This window comes from Schistocerca piceifrons, chromosome 5 (assembly GCF_021461385.2).
Source record: "Schistocerca piceifrons isolate TAMUIC-IGC-003096 chromosome 5, iqSchPice1.1, whole genome shotgun sequence".
NCBI classification, from domain to species: Eukaryota; Metazoa; Arthropoda; class Insecta; order Orthoptera; family Acrididae; genus Schistocerca; species Schistocerca piceifrons.
In genome coordinates, this window is record NC_060142.1 from 236,760,574 (window position 1) to 236,782,201 (window position 21,628).

Below are 21,628 nucleotides of genomic sequence, written 5' to 3' on the forward strand. Positions count from 1 at the left end.
AAAAAAAAAAAAAAAAAAAAAAAAAAAAAATTCTGCTCAAACATCCGAGCAAAATCAAGCTGTATGGAGTAAGATAAGCCTGATATGGGTAGAAGTCCCGTAACAATATATGAATAATGACAGTAACAGATTCAACAGATTGGAGAGCACTTGTGCTCAGCAGACCGTTACAAGAGTAGTTGGAAAATGATGACCACGGTGATCAACGCGGTATCTATAGACATTGATCTAATCTCTCTTCTGCTGCTCCGCGTGTAAATATAATGTCTTCATCCCTTCTTATTTCTCACACCGATCTCTTCCGTGGGTTCCTATACATAAATATCTGCGTTTCTTTGTAGTGCCTAACGCTAGTTTTATCTGAAATAGGCTTACATGTCTTATCAGTGTGTTTCGTCTTATGAAACGAACTGCTTTTGGTCCTAAAAATTCTCTACATCGTCACCCAGCTGAGTTATTTTCAACAGATTTATTTGGTATTAGATTTAGTAACTGTGAAGTTTCGCGTCTTTGAAGAAAGAAACAAACCGCAGCGATAGCAAATACTATTCACGTTGGCCTATGACAACCGATTCATTACCGAGTTAATTTGTTTTCATTTAATACGGCTTTTAAAGGAATCTGTAAGTTATCTAACTAAATTCTACTCAGCAATGGTCACAACACTCTGCCTTACACAATTTTTTTGTTGGTCAGATATATCGTAGCCGAGGTGATATCAGTTCCACAGAGTTTGAACGAGATTAAATCTATATCAACCTAATATGGTATATGGCCATTCTTGGAAAAGAAAACAACCTGAATTCCCTTGAGGAGAGAATAAATTTGATACTACTATACTACAGTAAGAGCTCCACGGTATTTCACAACTGGAACAGAACAGACTGGATTATACAATTGTAAAGGAGTTCTCCATACATAAACGGTGTAAAGTGGGACTGATCAGACCACATCATATGTTTCTATTGATCTTTATTCCGTACTTTAAGCTCTAATCTCTACTTTAAACTGCAATCTTGATAGGAAACGACAGAAGTTTAGCAAATTAAACCAGTTTTATAGCGTGTCATGTTGTAATGGGTAATGGCCATATAAACTTTGGCACAAAAATTAAAAAAAAGGTCTCGGAGCACTAGATAATAGTCTGCGATTACTCTTCGAATGTAAATGGATAGAGAGCAGATTTGTTCCGCGAGACAAGACTTCTAGGATAAATATAATGCTAATTGCTTTTGCTGAGTTTACACCAGCCATAGTACTGCGTTTTATACCCTAGAAAAACCGGTCTGCAAGCCAAACAAGACGAACCGCCAGTCTGTAACACCAGCTGCTCAGCTTGCATGGTTTCTGGTTCACGTATCAACGCCAGGCGTTATTCATTACTTTCCTTTACGCAGAGAAAGTATCTGAGTTTTCAAGCTCTAGAGAGTATCAGATGTAGGTAGGCTAACAAAAAGGTAAGAAGGTAACTGGCGACACAGAAGATCCAGCTGGCTCTGAGTGGACACTGTGGCACGAAAAATGTCGCTATGCGGTAGGGAGGGGTGGAGCCTAAGCGTTGGGGAGACCAAATAACAATATGTCTCCCTCTCTCTCTCTCTCTCTCTCTCTCTCTCTCTCTCTCTCTCTTACCTTTCATTTCCTTCACCATTCAACGTCATCTTAATGGTGAGAGCGCGAGGTGGTACAACTCGTGTTTATTGAGCTCTGCCTTTCCTTAGTGAGCCAAAAGTTTTGAGTAACGACAAGGCATCGAGTTACGTGTTGGACTGAGAACTTCTAAGTAAAACGTATCCCAAAAATTGGTAGCTTTCAAACATTTGAATCTCTGAAACGTTATCAGGGTGTCAGGAGACAGTCAGCAACCCAAGGTACTGGAATTATTGAGAAAATGTGGATGGCAGTTCGGTAAAGTACTCGTAAAGGTGAGATCAGCGATACTTCTGCACTGAGCATTATAATAAAAAGGAACTAAAGTTAGGGTTTAAGGTCTCGCCGATGCGAGATTATTAGAGACGAAACACAAGCTCAGATTGGAGAAGGACAAGAAGGCTCCCTCGTTTTCAAAGGAACCATCACAGCATTTACTTTAAGCAATTGAAGGAAACTATGAAAGGCCTTAATCTAGAAAAGAGTTCAGAGTCTTAGCCACTGCATCATAGGTGGAGATATTGCTGCGCCGAGTGGGACTAACTTCTTTCACGAGAAGAAAGGTACAACTCCGTGCTGAAGTCTCAAGACGATATACTACATGTTGCCAATAGAGTTCTCGAATTCTTGAAAGTGTATTTTTCAAAATTTATTTTTGGCTTTTATCCAGCTTCAGAATGGTTTTTTACCATTTAAATCTATGACAGCCTGAACCGCGAAAAAACAGCAATTATCCTTTATATTACTTTAACCTGGAATTAAATAAATGATCCAAGAAATTTAAAATACTTTCATTAATATGAGAGGAGAGTTGATAACACAAATCGTACCTATTCATTTACTACACTATAATGAAAGAAATTTAAAAAATGAAATAAAAATAATCGCTTCCCTCTATTCTTATTTGTTCTTTCATATAAGAGTTTATACACTTTTATGTCTTCTGCCGCTAAAAGAGTTTGAATGTTTGTTGCTAAAGTGCTACTAGAGGAAATCAGATACTGCAATTAGTTTCTTCACGTATTCTGTCACACACAAATAATTGTCGCGATTATCTTCCTCACTGCCGCATTCACATGAACATGTGATCGTGTTGAGGCGTTAGAGTTGTTGCCGGAATATTCCATAGCTGAATCGAAGTTTCTGCTGTATCAGCAATTTTGGCTCCAAGGACGTGTTGGAAGATTAGCTACCACTGAAGCATAGTGCTCCCATTAATTTCGTATGACCACTGAAGGTTTTTGTTCCATCGATCTCTGATTGTAGTTTTAATGGTGTGTAGATCGTCAAGAGGAATACGATCATATTTCATTAAACCAATGCGCATAACTTTCTTAATCAGAGTATCTGCTTCATCATTCCAGTTTATTTCGCTGTGCACCTTCACCCAAAACATGATCGTAGTCTTACTTGGGCGGGAATGCTCCTGAACTCCTTCTGCAACGTGGTATATTAAATTATCTATGGGCTTGTTGACTTCATAGCATTTTAACAGAGTCAGTACTGAGCGTGAATCTGATAAAATAAAGACTGTTTCTTCTAGAGTTACTTTCGCGTATTTACATCCCTCTAAAATCGCTATACGTTCTACACGGGGTGTAGATGCTACTTCAGGTCACTTTTTGCCTCCTAGATAAGTTATGCCCTCTAAGAACTCACTTCCTACTCCGTCTTTAGTTTAGAATGTTGTGGTCGCTGACGGAATGCAGCGAAAGGTCAGACCGCCAATCGGAGGTAATGCCCAAGTGGACCGAAGGGAACAGAGAGTATATCACCTATAGAAGATGTTCTTAGATGACAAGTGGAAAAAAAATCTTCGCACTGTGACAATATTCTGGGCTTAAAAGCTAAACTGAAAGATTCGAGCAATTGAGACGTTATGGGTCAGAGAGGCTACTTACTAAACAGACACATTATACTTGCAGAGCACAAAGGAGTTCTTCCAGCTGGTGGAAGCTGAAATAGGCGCATCTGAAGAATGGATTTGAGGATGAAGTCAGACATATCAAACAGGCAGTATGTGGGACAGAACGGTGTAACTGGTGGTCTTACTCCTGTGAATCATAAATTTTAGATGATGTTACATGTTAGAGAGCAGAACTGCCTAAAAAAATGAGAAACATAAGTTAGAAGCAGAACTATGAAAATAATATGTCAATGAAGAATACTAAAAGTTCAGAGAATAATTCAAGATGGGTTAGAGAAATGATCAGAGGCAGGGGAAAATGCAGAAAACGCTTGAAACTAGAATGTGCGCTTTAGAGAATAGATATCAGAGGTTTTGGTAACTATATAAAGGAAAAGAAATAATGAGTTACCAAGGGAGTGGGTAAGTCCCACGAGAACATAGAATTAGAAAAGAGCACATCGATTTCAAAAAAATGGTTCAAATGGCTCTAAGCACTATGGGACTTAACATCTGAGGTCATCAGTCACCTAGACTTAGAACTATTTAAACCCAGCTAACCTAAGGATATCACACACATCCAAGCCCGAGGTAGGATTCGAACCTGCGACCGTAGCAGCAGCGCGGTTCCGGACTGAAGCGCCTAGAACCGCTCGGCCACAGCGGCCGGCACCACAGCGATTTCCTTTATGACAGAAGGGCAACTGAAGATATATTTACCCCGAGCTAAATAGTGAGAAGTATGCACGGCCGACAACAGCAAGGGCTGTGGCATGCATTTCATTGTCCTCACAAGACTTAGTACAGCACATGAAGGTAACCAAAAGATGATCGCTGAGTAGTATGTGCCCGAATCAAACACCTGATTGACCAGGATTTGGGCTGGAAGAATGAAGAAAAGCTTTCAGAACTGGAATATTTGCAGTACAAAAAGGAAGAAGGCAGTATTAGAAATCTGAAAACGATTAAGTAATTACATCATCATACTTTGTATAAATCTCTATCATTATCAGCCACATGAAAAGAGAGGTCAAGGATAAAGAGAAACTTTGGTTATATAAATGCTTTAAGAAAAGAGAATCTCAAGAAATGACAGAAGTGGAGGGACAGCATTTAATGAATTTGTTACATATCGATTCCGAACTTGTGGAGAGAGTTCGAAGGAGCAATTGTCCGATTTGATTTTTAATCGAATGATATATAAATGGATAGAAAATTCGATATCTAGATACGTCGACTGATCGATTTCAGTACTTCCAATTAAGCTAAATTCGTTCAAGATATGATTTCTTGTTGTTTGAAAATCTTGTAAATAATGAAAAATAGGGAGTTTGCAACAGGTCTCAGAAAGCAGGGAATCTAGGTCACAGAGTTCTTCAGATCAATACATTTGCATTGGATCATTTTATAATGTAAAATATTAAAATATTCCAATCACATTTCAACAGCTATCCACATTACTGAGTTTGTATATATAGGAGAGCAGACAGGAAGGGTATAAAAACAAATAAGAAAAAATCTAAATGATTTGTAAACATTATATGCAGCGCAAATCTATCTGATCTGTATATTTAATCACCTGTCATTACTCTCCCAGTTGACAACATTATGACTGTCCTTGACAACCTATGAACAGACTAAGCGGATACGCAAGTGGATTCATAACATAAGGCCACTGCCCACATGTGCACAGCGAGCTATAACACATGATGTATTTGACATGTTGTTCTAATATAAGTACAACTGCCATGGCTGGTGGAGTGTTTCTTCGAAAATCAATTATATTGTTTGCAAGATCCTTCAGCCATACTTTAGTACCATTATGGACACACGTCCTGCACTCGCAGTTTCAAGTTATTTAGACTGTTGAGTTTTTACTGTTCGGATTTATGAATACTTTGCGCCATTGTCAGCTTTAACATTAAGAAGTAGAAAACTGTCCGAATTAAAAGTGCTGTCAAAGTTTCAGTTGTATGTAAACCTTTTATTTTCCGAAATATGTCCACCTTTCAAAGTTGCATAAAAAATGTTAAAGAGACAATTTTAGAATGAACATACAAGTTCGAAAACTTGTTATAACTGTGGCAGTTAGCGCAGGCAATTGGGAATCAATCAGTACCTTTAAAATTCTAATAATAACTTACATCTTCTAACTTAATGATGGTTTAAAACTGCTTTACTATTGTCCTTGTGTTACGAAACCGCTTTGTTACGGTAGAACCGACAATATAAAACTACTAGCAAGTGCCCAGTTTCAGTTTTACGTTAATACCTTGAAAGATTAAAAATTTTTTAACAACTGATGTTTTCTTTTTTATGATTGTTATTCAGCGTTGTCTTGCATCATCAATGACCGCTGCGCCTTCTTCAGATGTTGCTTTACAGTGTAGACGATAAATTAATATTGCCTAATACGAGTCTTTTTATATCAAACTAGTCTCTCTAGATCTTATAAGGCACCTTTCAGAATTCAACACTTGCGTACCTTGATTAATTATTTAATCTGCGACAGGGTATCTCTTCGTTTTGCTTCACATTCTGCCAGATTTCCTTCGTTTGCCTAGAGATATGCGCTGTATTACGTTTTGTTTCTAATCTTTATCGGGTGCCACATTTCCCTACGTCACGGTTTTAGTTCTCTGTTCTCTTAGAAAACTCCAATTTGTGTCTTTTGCTTTTCTGCTGTCCAATACACTTACGTCTGACATCACTCTCCCTCTCTTTTTGTGCTTCACGCAGGTGCATTTGTTGCCAACGTGCCTTTTTGTAGGCATTATTCTTTTCCTTGATACTGATTTTCTAACAACAGAGCCTTTGAATTTGCGTCAGTGTTCATCCTTTCCCCCATGATGTATTCGTTTGCAGCCCTTGTCGATTTATTTTCTCAAACAACTGTTGTTAGTTCTGTGTAAAAGAAAAGTATCGCAGAAGAAATATTATACGTTTTGGTCTTATGCTTTTGCAGTTCTGTCGCACCTTTTACATGTCTTCATTTGAATCTACGTCTTAGAGCAAAGTCCTGTTCCACACTCAAAGTTAAGAAAAGTCACGTGTATCTTCAACTTCTCCCGGCGTATTTGTTGACAGGTCGTGGATGTACTGCCGATTCTGTGTCCAGCGGGGCCCGTCAGACATTAAAAGCCGGCAGTACATCCGTGTACTATTCTCCCAAAATTTTTTTTCAAAAGCATATTAATTACCGTCACCTGTATTGACAGAATGAATATGAGAATATTTGCAGTCAGGTAGCATCGTAAATAATTCAATCGTTTATGAATGCTGATCTTTCTCTGTTGTTAATTATACTCACAGAGTATATACTTGACTTGTGGTTGGTACATTTGTCGCATTCTAAAATCCAGTACGGCAAAATTTGAATGGAAGGTGTTTCGTTCACCGTAAAGGCCTTTTTAGAACACGTCTACTACGACCATCCTTCACACATATACAGCACAGATGCAAATGTCACTGCAAAATGTTATCTTCATCTTCATTAACGGTCGTCTGACCACTGAAGAACGAAGGGCTCTTTCATTAGTCTTCAGTGTCATTCATCATCTGGTTCAGAATCTCTAGCAGAAAAAAACAGTTGTTTGCGTAACCGGCGGAGATAAAATCCAATACTTCTTCAGTTTCATTCGGGTCTGTGATGTCAAGTGTCATCGGGTTTCAACATTCTTCTTGATATCACCGAGACATCTCTTTTGGCGTCTGCGAATCATTCTTTTGAGTCCCAGAAGTGTTCTATGGATCATCTTATGGCTCCATCTGTTAGAGGTTGCCTCACTACGTGGCTATGTGGACAGCCAATTTCCATTTGAGTCTGGCAACTCATTCGAGGATATGTGCTTCCACTATTCTTCTCCTAATGATCTCGTCACTGATTATGCCCCTGAGGCGGACGACCAGCATCCGCTTCTCCATTGCTACTTGCGCATGCTAATACTTACAAGCACTTGCCTTTGTCTGGCAAGGGGAAGGCCTCAGACACGGCCAACCGATTTGGCTCATATTTGTTAGGTCGCTTGTGTACAACCTAAAACAAAGAACTCTAAGATATTTTGGGTCAACACCCCCGTAATTTTGAGAAAATCACCCCTAAAGGTTATGACGAGGAATCGACTCAGAAGTGGAGGGATCGACAGATAATTGTAAATAAAGCATTTTTCATCATCAGGTACGGGGTCCGAAAACGCATACTTTTCCAGAAATCGAGGTAAAAAACTTTTAAAACTGTTGCTTCTGTACCCACATGGTAAACGCTTTTCACTGACAGCATAGCCGGCATGGTAGCTCAGCGTGCTCGGTCAGAGGGTTAGCTACCCTCTGCAATAAAAAACTGAGTGAACGGATCAACAAAGAACATGAACGAGTGTCATCGGACGTCCGCCCCGAACAAATTCACCGAACAGTGTAGAACAAAAGGAGATAAAAAAAAGAGCTTTATCTGAACAAATTTAGTCATTAAAAAAAAAAAAACAAAAAACAGCACCGATAGCGCAACGGCAAAGTTAACTGTCAGGGAATCGGAGAACCCGAGTTCGAATCTCCAAGAACCCTAGCGGATGCTCTTCTTTCCGTTTGTATTTTTCCATATCTGAATTGATAGGGATAGGAGGGTTAGTAAGGTAAGTAAATCAGTAAGGAATTATGATAATAATAAGGTAGGCAAGTAAATTTCTCAAAGCTCTTGGGATAGTAAACAACTAAAATGTTACTCCAGGTCACTTTACAATGGCTCTTCCAGTCACTATTACGTGTCCTCACTTTTCTTCGAACAACTAGATGGATGGTACTTGTCACATAAAAATTCGATACAAATATACTCACGACACCAAGAAAATCTAATGAATGCAATATTTCGACAGCTACACTGTTCATCCCGAAGAGTCGGCGAAAACAAACTTGGTTTACATTTAAAAATATGTCTTTTTCGGGAATTAATTTCAATGCGTACCACGCATACGATATCATTGTCCGAAAAACCGGTGCTGAAAGTTGGTTATGAATTATGCTGCGAATCGTTATTGCATCCGTGCGGTTGTGCAATTCCCACTGGGTTTCCGGAAGCACACTGCAATTCTGAAGCCTGGAAATAAAGTTTTTAACCTGGTGATGAAAATAAATATCACACGGCTGGCACACAGGTGTGCCGTTTGGCGGTATTACTTTCACTGTGCACATCGGCTGACCCTCGCCATCTATAAACATTGTGTCATATGTTGTAGTATTAATTTGTCAACTCCAGGAATCAAATATTAGACAAATTTGTTTTCAGAAACGTATGGTTTTAAAACATTCTCAAGAAATGTTCTGTAAATCGGCATTCGTCAGTTTCCCGGATTTGGAGCAGGTAATGTAAACATTTTTCAACGAGTCGGTTAAACGATTGACCTCTTCTATAACCCGATGCCCAAATGTAACATTCGTTTCGTGTAAACACAGGAAAACCTTAGGCAACACTTTTCCAGAGGCTGTGATGGCATATTGCGCCGTGTACGAATGTGTTAGTTTGTTTTTACTACCAACTGTAACAAGGGTTCGTTTTTCTCCCTTATGCGATAACGTGCGTCGAATGTTCACGCGATACTGTTTGATCGGTGTTGATCACGTAATCACGATTAAAACCGGTCATAAGTGACGCCGTTTGCGTGCTGAAAAGAGCCGCCACTTTCTGTATATCTTCTATATTTTGTACCGCCTTACGACAGACGTATTTAGTGACGTGCCGTTGACGAATTTTATATTATGATTTGAAATTCCTTGCCCAAGATAATGATGCAGCAAACGTAAACTCCTTATTGGTTGAATATTGAAGCGCTCCACCTGCAGCCCACTCCTGGAATATTCTCGTCGTTACGTTCTCGTTACGATGGCGAGATTCGACAAATCGGTCATATGTCCACTTATTTATAGCCTGGTACTTGTCGTATCTTGTCCCTCCTTTAACGATATCACTTTGCCACAATTTCAAGTCCTTCTTCCTTTTCAGGGTGGTTGTTGCTCCATTCTTTTGCAGTGTTTGTAAGTTCCAATTTGGATGATTCCTGGCTAGCGCTACCGCCTTTACGTTTACTTCAAGGGGTATAGCGCCGTAGTTCAATCGTTTAGTAACCGGTTCGTAATACTCATCGGGAACAGACGAAGCACATATTCCCAGTGACATGGAGACTTCCAAAGTGTGACCATTTTGCGATTCTCTAGTCGGGATATCTTCCACTGAATCACCTTCTGCTTCGTCTTCATGGTATAGTACTTCAATATCAACAAAAGTCATTTCGTTCGTCAGCTCCAAAAATCGCTCGACGATAGCCGCTCCTAAAAATCTGGAACGCCGAGAAAGAGGACTGCCTGCTTCCGGTAGAGCATTGATAATGCATCAGTCTTGCAACACTTTTACAAACCAAAACACAGCGTCGGTAACTTCCCGCTTGCCATCGTTTGTGACAGGCTCCCAACTATATATTACAGCGCTAGTTGAAGAGTGTACGTCCTCCATTATTCAGGTTATGCACCTGAAAAATATAACACAGCAAACAATAACTAGTTTCTAGGATATAAACAGATGAGCTAATTACTACAAACTACATACAGTACTCTTGATATGCTGCTTACGGAAGGACACTGTATTCATTCACAAAACATATTTCATTCGGTGCATTAACGATGGAAAAATCACTACATGTATATTCGAGGTTCGCGGCATCCTAATGACGGAAAACAGCTCTTTCCGATTAACTTCTATAAGGCTCATGCTGGACACCTTAACTCTTCCAGATTCACAACTATGATACGACGAAAAGGCAACCGGGACAAAATAACTCTCCCCGCGTGCATTCAGTCCCGTGCCTCGCTGTAAACAAGAGTCGCGCGGTTGGCTATCTGTGATCCCTCGTGAGGAATTCGCAGCACTCTTACTCGGAGATGTTCTCATGTGACAAGGCTTAAAAGTTTAATACTTTACTAACTCACGGCGTTTGGGAAATTAGTTTGCCTACCTTATTATTATCATTCCCTATTGATTTACTTACCTTATTAACCCTCCTATCCCAATCAATTGAGATTTGGAAAAATACAAACGCATCGCGAGGTTGCTTCGGGAATCGAACCCTGGTTTTGCGATTCCCAGCCAGTTACCTCGGCCGTTGCGCTATCGGCGCTGCCGGCGAAAAGCGTTTACCATGTGGGTACAGAAGCGGCAGTTGTAAAAGTTTCTTTCCTCGATTTCTGGAAAAGTTTGCGTTTGCTGACCCCATACCTGATGAAATATGCTATATTTTCAGTTATCTATCGATCCCTCCAATTTTGAGTCGATTGCTCGTCATAACCTTTAGGGGTGATTTTCTCAAAATTGCGAGGGTGTTGACCCAAAATATCTTAGAGTAGTTCGTTTTAGGTTGTACACAAGCGGCCTGCAAAATTTGAGCCGAATCGGTTGGCCGTGTCTGAGGCCTTCCCCTTGTGAGCCAAGGTTTGTTGACTGTGTATTGTTATTGTAAGGGACATGTGGTCCGCTCTTCCGTTTTCATATACACTCGACTATACTTGTTGGTGAGGCTGTTGCTGCCAAACTCAACCTAATTCTTTGTGACAGTTCTGCCAATTAGTTGACTTTTTTAACTGTAATTTGTGGTAAACCATATACATTTGGAAACATCTTCAGCAGCTGCATCGTCAGTGCTAACTCACTGGACGTTGGTGATTCGGGTACTGGGCATCAATTTGAATCCCTTTACGATCCTGGGCCATGCCTCTGAATACCTGTACGTTTTTCACGGATAGAATGAACAATTTCGGAAATTTTGCGTCATCCTTGTAAACCGCTTTGGTCTTCATCTACTCTTATCATCATCGTTTTATGTACTTAAATACTAGTCAAAAGCATTTCTGACAGTGTAATTCCTAAGTACTTTCATTATTTACAAATCTCAACTGAATCAAGTGCTTTGTGAGTATCGACGAATGCTAGATGTATGTTAATGTTGTATCCCATGGTGTTTTTCGAGGACAAATCGAATAGTCTAGAACAAATAAGTCACAGCTGAGAATTGCTTTTTCAGGCTCTTGATAAAAGTCCAGTTCTTCAATGAATCGGTTTGTAATGACTTAAACATAATATTTTGTAGATGTGCCATAAGACTTACGGGACAGTCATTATTGAAGTTTCCGCTCTGCTTGGACGAAAGTATCACTTCAGCATTTTCCCAGTCTTTTCCTATCTTTCCAGTCTCGGTACATTTGTATATACAGCCTTAGAATTTTTATAGCTTCGGACATATCTCTTTAATAGTTTCAGCTTTTTTATCCGTTCCTAGACCCTTCTTGTTTTTCATTTGACTCAGATGGTTCTCTGCCCCTGTGATCGTTACTGCGGGAATTCCTTCAGTATTGTTGATCTAGGTTGGTAGTTATGCTTCAGAGAGTGCACTAGTGTTGGTGCTGCTTAATATTTAAAGGAATTCAACGCAGTAACTTCAGCACACACATTTATTCAGAGCATCCCTTACAGTTACAGTTATATTGCAAACACGTACTGCAGAGGGTAGCACAGTCTACAGTTTTCTACAAGAAGCCGAGAGATGACATAAGAGTCGCTTAATCCCCAACGTCCTTCCCACTTTGGTCCCTGTCAAGGGGGATAACCAGCTGGGCCGGTTGACAGATCTTCGTACCATCAGGCTGCCGAAGAATGATGCATCTTATTTTGTTGTCTCTGCCAAGCCGCACTTCTTCCACCACTGCTGCTCTCTTCCACAGCTGTTTTTGTTTGATGTCCTCCTGACGTAGAACAGCTTCTCCAATTCTTGGTTTTCTTCTGAAGGGATATCCCGTAACCTCGTGGTAGCTTCTTAGGAGCAGGAGGAATTCATTTTTCAGTCTACGTCAAATATCGTCGTTGATCTTTCGTCTCAGTCGGAACTCTTTGATATAATCCTTCCTTGTTGCTGGTTCTGGTGCACATGGAATACTTATCTGTTTGCCACCATTTAGGAAGTAGACTGGTGTCAACGCTGTATCAGTCTCTCTGTGAGTGACACGCTCGAGTTTATTGCGGCTTCTGTTCCTACTAAAATGATGTTTAGGCTCTCTTCGTCCGCCTGAGAACGACCAAGCATCTTCCTCAAACGTATGTCGCCACCAGCCTTATTAGTTACAACTTTTTTAACGGAGTTCAACACAATCACTTCAGCGTACACATTTATTCCCAGCATTCATTACAGTTATAGTTACATCACATACACTTGCTGCAGATGGCAGCACAGTCTGCAGTTTTCTATAAGAGTTTCTTATTCACCAACAACCATTAAACGGAGTATATACCTTGCGGTATAAATCACTAACGAAGTATAAGACGCTTTACTGTGACCATCTGACCTTCCTTGTTCTTGGTTACTTTAGATGTGCAGTTGCCATCTTAGATTTCAAAATGTTCGCGTTTGGTTTTCTTCGAATGTCCATATGAGAAGCTGGTCATTATATTTCCTCGTAATCTTCTTCATTTCATTTTAGACTATCTTATTTATGGCTTTACAGTCGCCTATGTCACTCTGCATTGGCTTTCATCAATGAACTGCAGGGTGCTTAAGATAAGCTTGCTCTGTTTGTTTTGTTTCTGGGACGATATCGCCTTTATTCGTTTAACTAATAATTTCGTATGTCCCAGGTATACTCTTTTTTTTTTTTTTTTTTTAGAAAAAAGCATTTCGGAAAGATTTCTGACATATCTGTAGCTCATTTTGGCTCAAGAATGAAACGCTTTTCGCCGTTCATTTTCAACATTACAATCTGAATTTGAAGGTGAAAATAATTCTAACTAGTTCGTGATCGCTATACGAGTAAAATCTATTCAGTACCGATCTTCACACCACTTCTTTCTGTTACGATAAAGTCTATTATAATTTTTTTTTACTCCACCGGCATCTTGTAGGTCTCCTTCTGTTGAATCTGTTTCTAGCTATAAGTATTTAATACGGAATAGAAATAATGAACATAACAATATGTTCTTGAAATCGCACTTACCTCTAAAACTATCTGTCAAAAATCATGATTTATAGTTGGGTATGTTATCATGAGAACAACCCAACCCATAGTCCAAAAACGTTTTGTGATTACTCGCAGTAAACTTTAAAATTTTCTCCACGAGGGGGCAAACAGAAAAGTTCTCGGCTTTGCAGTGAATGTCAGTGTACATAACTATTCCACAGATCAAGCAAGCAATTGACTTACGTTATTCTGCAACACGACTACTAAATTTTAAAACATGATATCAACGTCATCTCTGGGCTAGATCTATGACTTGTCAATTACTCTATGTGTCTGATCTGTACACAATTTGATTTGCGCTAATGTTCCAGTTAATAATATTCGGAAAAGTGACCCGCTGGGTCATTTGGAATTACAAAGAGATACTTGGAGAGGCTGAAAATTATTTCAGAAAGGCTAATAGACAGAAATATATTGAATTTCTTCCTAGTAGGCTGTATACAAGGAATCTGAAGAGAAGGAATTAACACCTAGCTTTCGTTCATGGGTGCTTCACGATTGTATACGCGAGGCAATAGAAAGCCATTACAAGGATCTGAATGATATATAGCCACAAGGCAGTGAGCCTTTCGGCAGCTTCCACGAAGAAGGGATGCAGGTGAATTACCAGAGTGCCTTGACTGTTTAAGAGACAGCTTCTTACTGAAGTCTACCGACAAACCGTAGGCAGTAGGAAATATGTAGGTATATCAGGTACGAGACTGTCCTGGTCGTTTCGAGATGACAGGCGGATTCGATTTCGGCATAGATCGGTTGTAGCTATTATCCTAATTATCATCTAGGCACTGTGCCACTGTGCAGTTCAGTTGATGTGTACACGTATGTGTTCCCTGCACCCACTCAGCTTTTTAAAAGAAAAAAAAAATGTTGTCCTCCGTAACAGCTACAAAGACCACTTGCACTACCATTACAGGTAGCATCTACGTAAATGATGTGATAGGGTAATGTACCGTCCGTCAGTTTTGGTTTGATAAAGATCTTGGAGAATATCCAACAGTGAGTTTGATTACCACTGCCGACATTCACGAAATAAATCGACTAATCCTGTTACGTTAATATGGTATCTGTTCTTGCTCGGAGTCTTCTGTCAGAAACTATCATTGCATCGGCTTATGAGATCGATACCAAGTCGAGTTCCAACATTCTCTAGAACTAGAAGATGGTTCTTCTTGATATAAGGCCATTACTTCGCGCCTTCAATGTATCACATGGCGTTGTTGATTACCCCCTGTTATACAAATGGAACCACCAGTAGAACCAGAATTTATACGCTACAGTCCAGTACCGCTCTGAAATCAGTCGTTATCTGGATTAGGTTTTGCATAATGTTGTTGATAACCAGCCGATGTAACCGCTTCCCAGTGCTGTATAAACTAGCTATAGGCGTCAACCGTCCACACATTACTGATTCGGGTTACATTCGACTTTTCTTTTGTTAATTCTGTGGTTTCCATTCTTCTTTGCACGGCGTACTCCTTACTGTTCTTGGAATTGCGATGCCGTCTTCCTTCTCAACATCCATCAGTCTTCCGCCGGTTGCTTCATTGGAAGTTGTGCATGTGTCGTGGAGTGGTGCAACGAGACTCTTCTCCTTCTTATTTATATTCTTCTTCTTCTTCTTGCGTTATGGCCTCTGTAGGACCACGGGTAGCCCATTCGTGGACTGGATTTTCCTCTTCCTCTCCCAGAACCTCTTCATTCTCTCTCTTCTCCTCTCCCACTCTTCTTCCGAGATCTTCAGTTTCCGTTTCTCCTCGCGGCTCCACTGGTGACATTCTAATCTTTTCCTGTATTCTCCTCTGTCATTGATCTCCGTCATATTTGTCGGTGTATATTTGTTCCTCCAATTTTCCTTTCCTTCGACCTTGATCCCCAAATCCAACCAATCCTTCCGAAGTTCAACAATCCACTTGGTTCCTGTCTTTCCCCTTGTCCTCCTCGTTGTTTCCCACACTCTCCTCGTCCATACTCATCCTAACTACATGCCCAGCAAACCTTGCCCTTTTGAGTCTGGATTCCCCGGATATTGTTCTCATGTTCCGGTACAATTCTTCCCTAGGTCTTCGCATTCACTTCTCTCCACCTCTTTTGGGACCTAGTATTTTTCTCAGTATTTTTCTCTCTTCTTTCTCTAGTTTTTCTAGCCCATTTCTTCCTAGTGTCATCGTCTCGGCAGCATATAATACTGCATTCCTCACTGTTGCCTTGTAGTGGCTTATCTTTGCCTCTGTGGATAAATTCTTTTTATTGTATATCTCTCTCGTCATGCAGAAGGCTGACCTCATCTTCTTTATCCTCTCTGTTATTCCCTCCTTGCTCCTGTTCCTTCCTGTTATAAATTCTCCCAGGTATTTAAATTTGTCCACCATTTGCACAGTGCCTTTCGGTGTTTCCCAGTTTGCAGTGGTGTTTAGTGGCTCTGAGCACTATGCGACTTAACTTCTGAGGTCATCAGTCGCCTAGAACTTAGAACTAATTAAACCTAACTAACCTAAGGACATCACAGACATCCATGCCTGAGGCAGGATTCGAACCTGCGACCGTAGCGGTCACGCGGTTCCAGACTGAAGCGCCTTTAACCGCACGGCCACACCGTCCGGCGCAGTGGTGTTTAATGTCTTTGTCTTGTTATAGGCGATCCTCAGTCCCACCTTTCTGGCTACCTTACTTAAGTTGTCGAGTTGTGTCTTTGCGTCTTCTTCCGTCTCACTTACTATTGCTATTACATTTACTCTGACTATTCTACTGTTTTTCCACTGTTCCAATGTGGTAGCCCCTTAAAGAAGTAACAAACGTACAGCAGAGAACAACTAAAACTTGGTACTCACCCTGTACCCCTTCTCCCCCATGGCGCCGAACTCGCCGAAAGCGCCCTTCTCTCCCGTTGGTCCGGGCGGCCCGTCAAAGCCGATCTCTCCTGGTGGTCCATCCATGCCCCGCACACCTGGGATGCCCGGGGCCCCAGGCGAGCCCTTCACGTTGTCGCAGTCGCATCTCACCGGGCTGCCCTTGCACGTCTGCAACAAACACAAATTCGTCTCATAAGATACTGTGCTATGTGACGTAAACGGAATGCGCAGGAGTCATACACGCAGAAAAACAGCGCAGTGCATGTAGTTAGAACACTCTCAATTTACTGAAGGTCACACTACAGCATTTCAATCTCAGTTTATTGATGGGCACATTACACCATTCCAGAAACAGTACGTTAGGCCTGCAACACAAGGTTATGTCGTTATTGTGGATAAATTCAACATCGGCGGCAAACCTGAAATACACAGATTGTAATTACTGATGAGACAATTATAAATGGGGTCGATAACGTGCTATGACGCTAAAATTTTAGGATATCCTAATTAACTGCCAGTTAAGTATCAGAAATACTTTACGCGTTGGTTGTTAGTCAAATCGAAACTCTCTAGATCCAGGATGGTTGCTTCCTGGTAACCAGGAGTTAATAGTTGTGAATAAACAGAGACAATTAGCAGGCAATGTACAAAAATGACCCTTTTGTTTAAAATATAATTATGTTGCAAATAGCTGTGTGTTCAGGGCAACTGCAGCTGTAGAAGTGCTTATTGTGAACTGAAAATCGCAAACAACTGAAGATCCTTTATTTGGGACCACAACCGTTTTCGTAACTTAAAGTCACGTCTTCAGGTGGGAGTACAAATTATGTCGTACGAGACCCAAAGGCGGGGATGGATTTCAGACTCAACATTCACTGTCCAAATAATAGTAATACGCCAAGTGAACGCACTGTCAAATTGCAAATACGCTACATTTATACAGGGCGCGGCGTTTAAATCCAGACAGATTCGAAGTTGAATTTTCCGCCATATCGTAGTTCCGCCGGAGGTCGCGATTAGCGTTCTTGAAAGTCATGGACATCTAGTAAACAGTCAGAACCTCAAAATGGCCGAGATATTATGGGGAAGAGCAAAGTACACCCGAAAAGCCGCGCTTATCGAAAGTCTTGGCGTTGGGCGTTCGCCCACTGAAGTAGTTCGATTCTTCGGATACCCAAGATCAACTGTTTACAATGTTGAGGCCAAGTATAATGCTTCGGGGAAGTCTGGGGTTCACGTCCTAGGTGTTGTATCCAGTGGTGGTGATATGCCGCAACATTTCTTTGAAAAGGGACAAACAGTCACAAAAGAAGTTTGTCTGCAAGTTTTGATGAATGTCGTGAAACCGTCGATGGTAACCGTGGCCTCGGGGAGACAATATGTCTTGCAATAGGACGGTACACTGGCTCTTACGAGCTATTTAGTCCTAAACCGACTATCGGGTAACGTTGACATGTTCTAATCAGAGAAGTTCTGGACCCGGAATAGCCCGGATTTTAGGCCCCTGGACTACCTTATTTGGAGCATAGTCGAAAGAGTTACCAATATGACGAGACACTCCAATGTCACATCTCTACGCACCGCTATCGAAGCAGCATTCGCGAATATAGACAGCGCTGATTTAAAGAGTGCGTGCGATCGCTTCAGGACAACATTGGGGGGGCGGTCATTGCAGTTGAAGGGGGTTACATCGAGTAATGTTACTCTTGAAAGATACAACTACTTATATGTAAAAGGATTTTCATCTTCATTTGAATTTATTTTAATAAATTTGCTTTAAAAAAATTTCATTTGTCCGGATATTACCACCGTATGCAGTACACACACCTGAAGATGTGGCTTCAAGCTACGACACCGACTGTGGTCCGAAACACAGGACCTTACGTAGAGCTGTTAGCGGTACTTATTCCACAAGATATAATTATTTAATTAGAAAGATACAGTCTGCAACAGAATTTGAGTGCACACTATTCTAAGCTATGCCAAAATCACGGCCTACTGTACAAATACACAAACAAAAATAAATAATAAGTAAAACATTCTGATTGTCATACACATCGTTAAGCCGTGGCCGTTATGAAATACTCATTTAATCTGATTGTGCAGAGCGGAGTGGGTCTTTTCTTTGTCGGCTATGAGAGACTAGAGAGAAGCACTAACTCAGCTGGCGAAAGCACGGCGCTCATCTGTCTCTCTTCTTCTCAGTTGGATTAAGTGCTTTTTGACTCGCAACTAGTATCAGTATGATATCACGTTCAGTCAGGTCCAGTGGGCTGAAGATTGAAAACGGACGAAGATACGGATCCCGAGACTGTTAGCTGCTTGTTCTCAGTCTCTTAGTTAAAATTTATTTCGATTTCTGTAAAGAGGTTTAATATGTAACAACGATAGAACATTTTATAATCTATCATCACGAAGAAGCATGCCTTCTTCATTGTTTCTATTGATTTACGCACGCTCCTGTAAACAGGGTATATCGTATAACATAGACATGGTGAAATATATAGGGGGTTTCTAAATCCCTATAATAACTAGGGAAGTTAGGAAAAGCCTTCTAGAATTTGAACCCATAAATGAAAGGATGTGCAGACTCAGACTAAAAGGTAAATTTAGGAATATATCAATAGTTAATGCACATGCACCAACAGAGGAAAAAGAGGATATAATTAAAGAACAGTTCTACGAAGACTTGGAAAAAGTATACGGTGCAGTACCTAAATATGACCTGATGCTAGTAATAGGAGATTTTAATGCAAAAATAGGGAGGAATGAAAATCTGTATGGAGTTTCTGGAAAATATTCACTACATGAAGAAAACAATGAGAATGGAGACTTACTATGACAATTCGCAGCAAGGAATAATATGATTATTAAAAGTACCTGCTTTCCACATAAAAGGATCCATCTGGGTACTTGGAAGTCTGCAGCCAATGGAGTAGTCAATCAGATTGATCATATTTTAGTGATTGCACGCCACTCCACGTCAGTTACGGATGTACGGAGCTGCAGAGGACCAAACTGTGATTCAGACCACTTTCTGATAAAATCAGTCTTGAGAGAGAAACTGTCACTAACATATGGCAACAGAATGGGAAAGATGATGAAATGGAATACAGACAAACTGAACATCCCTGATGAAGTAAAAAAATACCAAGTAACACTAAGCAGAAAGTTGAGCAATGAAGAGACCACAGTAGGAGTAGATGAAAGGTGGAACAGGTTTGAAAAAGCCATTAAGGATGCTGCAGAGGAGATAATAGGCATAAGAAGGAACAGAAGAACCCAGTAGTGGTTTGATGAAGATTGCAGGTCAGCAATATAGGAAAAGAACAGGACAAGAACAAAAATGCTACAGAGAGAAACCAGAAATAATGTGGAACAATATAGAGAATTAAGGAGAAGAGCTAACAGACTGTGTAAGAGAAAGAAAAGAGAGTGGAATAAGAAGAAATTTCAAGAACTAGAAGAACTAAAGGAACAGAGTGAAATAAGAAAGTTCTATCATGCCATAGGCAAAATGAAGAATAGATTCCAACCAAAAACAATGGCCTGTTCCAGTAAAGATGGGAAAATGATAAGGGAGGAAGAACAGATAGTGGGAAGATGGGCAGAATATTTCAAAGATACACTAAGCGCCAGCCTAGAAGATGAAGAGACAGCTGCACAGGAGGGAAGAGTGGAGCTGGAAGTAGACAATGAAACCAATGAGGCAAGAAAACCAACACTACAAGAGATCTCCCAGGCTGTGCACAAGTAAAAAAACAATCGAGCCCCTGGGGAAGACAGCATAACTGCTGAATTAATAAAAACTGGTGGTGAGGCTGTAATAAAGGAACTGCACACATTAATATCAGATATATGGGAAACAGAAACTATGCCAGATAATTGGAAAATTGGAATAATAGTCCCCATTTATAAGAAAGGGGACAGAACAGCATGTGAAAACTATAGAGGTGTAATAACACTCCTAAGTACAGCTTATAAGATCTTCACAAGTATATTAAACGAAAGGATACAGAAGTGTGCAGAAGGCATACTAGGGGAATATCAGTGTGGCTTTCGACCGGGCAGAGGAACAACTGATCAAATATTTGTGATAAGGCAAATGATGGAAAAGTTCTATGAATATGATATAGATCTGCATTTCTTATTCATCGATTTCAAACAACCCTTTGACAGCATAAATCGGCAAGAACTATACAAAGTACTGAAAGAAGTTGGTATATGTGCTAAATTAATAAGACTAATCAGAATGACAATGACAGAGACAAGAGCAAAAGTAAAGGTCCTTAGCAGAACAAGTGAAAGCTTTGACTTTAATAAAGGTGTGAAGCAAGGGGATAGTCTCTCCACTGTCCTATTCAACATTGCCCTGCATAGTGCAGTAAATAAAATCAACAAAAGAGGCACCATATTTATGAAAACTAGCCAGATATGTGCATACGCTGATGATATTGCTATAGTAGGAAGAAATACCAATACACTCCTAGAAACATACCGGGCAATGGAAACAGAAGCCTTAAAAATTGGCCTCATAGTAAATGTAAACAAAACAAAATATATGGTAATGTCACAATCTGAGGCCAGAAGAACCCTTAAAAACCTAAACATCAATGGGAAATGCTTCAATGGCGTGTCCTCTTTTAACTACTTGGGAGCCCTAAAAACAAATGATAACAGTATTGGAAAGGCTATAAGGGAAAGAATACAAGCAGGAAACAGAGCTTACTTTGCAAATATGCAGCTTTCCAAAAGTAGCCTTGTTACAAGAAAAACTAAATTGCTAATATATAATTCCCTAGTCCGCCCAGTTATCACATACGGCTCAGAGGTATGGACGTTGACAGAACACGATAAAAATGCTCTAAGAAGCATTGAGCGGAAAATACTACGCAAAATCTATGGGCCAATAAGGGAGGAAGAAGGCTGGAGAATACGCTACAACGCTGAATTACAGGAGTTAATACAAGGCAGGGACATAGTAAAATTTGTTAAATCACAGCGAATACGATGGCTAGGACACTTGGAGAGAATGGCAGAGGATAGAATTCCAAAGAAAATGATGAAAGGTATGATCCATTCAGTTAGGCGAAAAGGGAGACCTAGAAGAAGATGGATCGATGAGGTAATAATGGATATCAGCAATATGGGAGTCCGGGGGTGGAAAAGAGCAGCAAAT

At 40.3% G+C, this 21,628-nt stretch overlaps 1 protein-coding gene across 1 annotated transcript in view; it reads right to left on the reverse strand.

Annotated features, from left to right (window-relative positions):
* Window positions 1-21,628, reverse strand: part of LOC124798235 (collagen alpha-5(IV) chain-like) — a 597,808-nt gene that overhangs the window by 240,543 nt on the left and 335,637 nt on the right. The window contains exon 2 of the mRNA XM_047261550.1: window positions 16,429-16,617. Within this exon, the coding sequence (XP_047117506.1) occupies window positions 16,429-16,617 (189 nt within the window). The remainder of the gene's footprint in view (window positions 1-16,428; window positions 16,618-21,628) is intronic.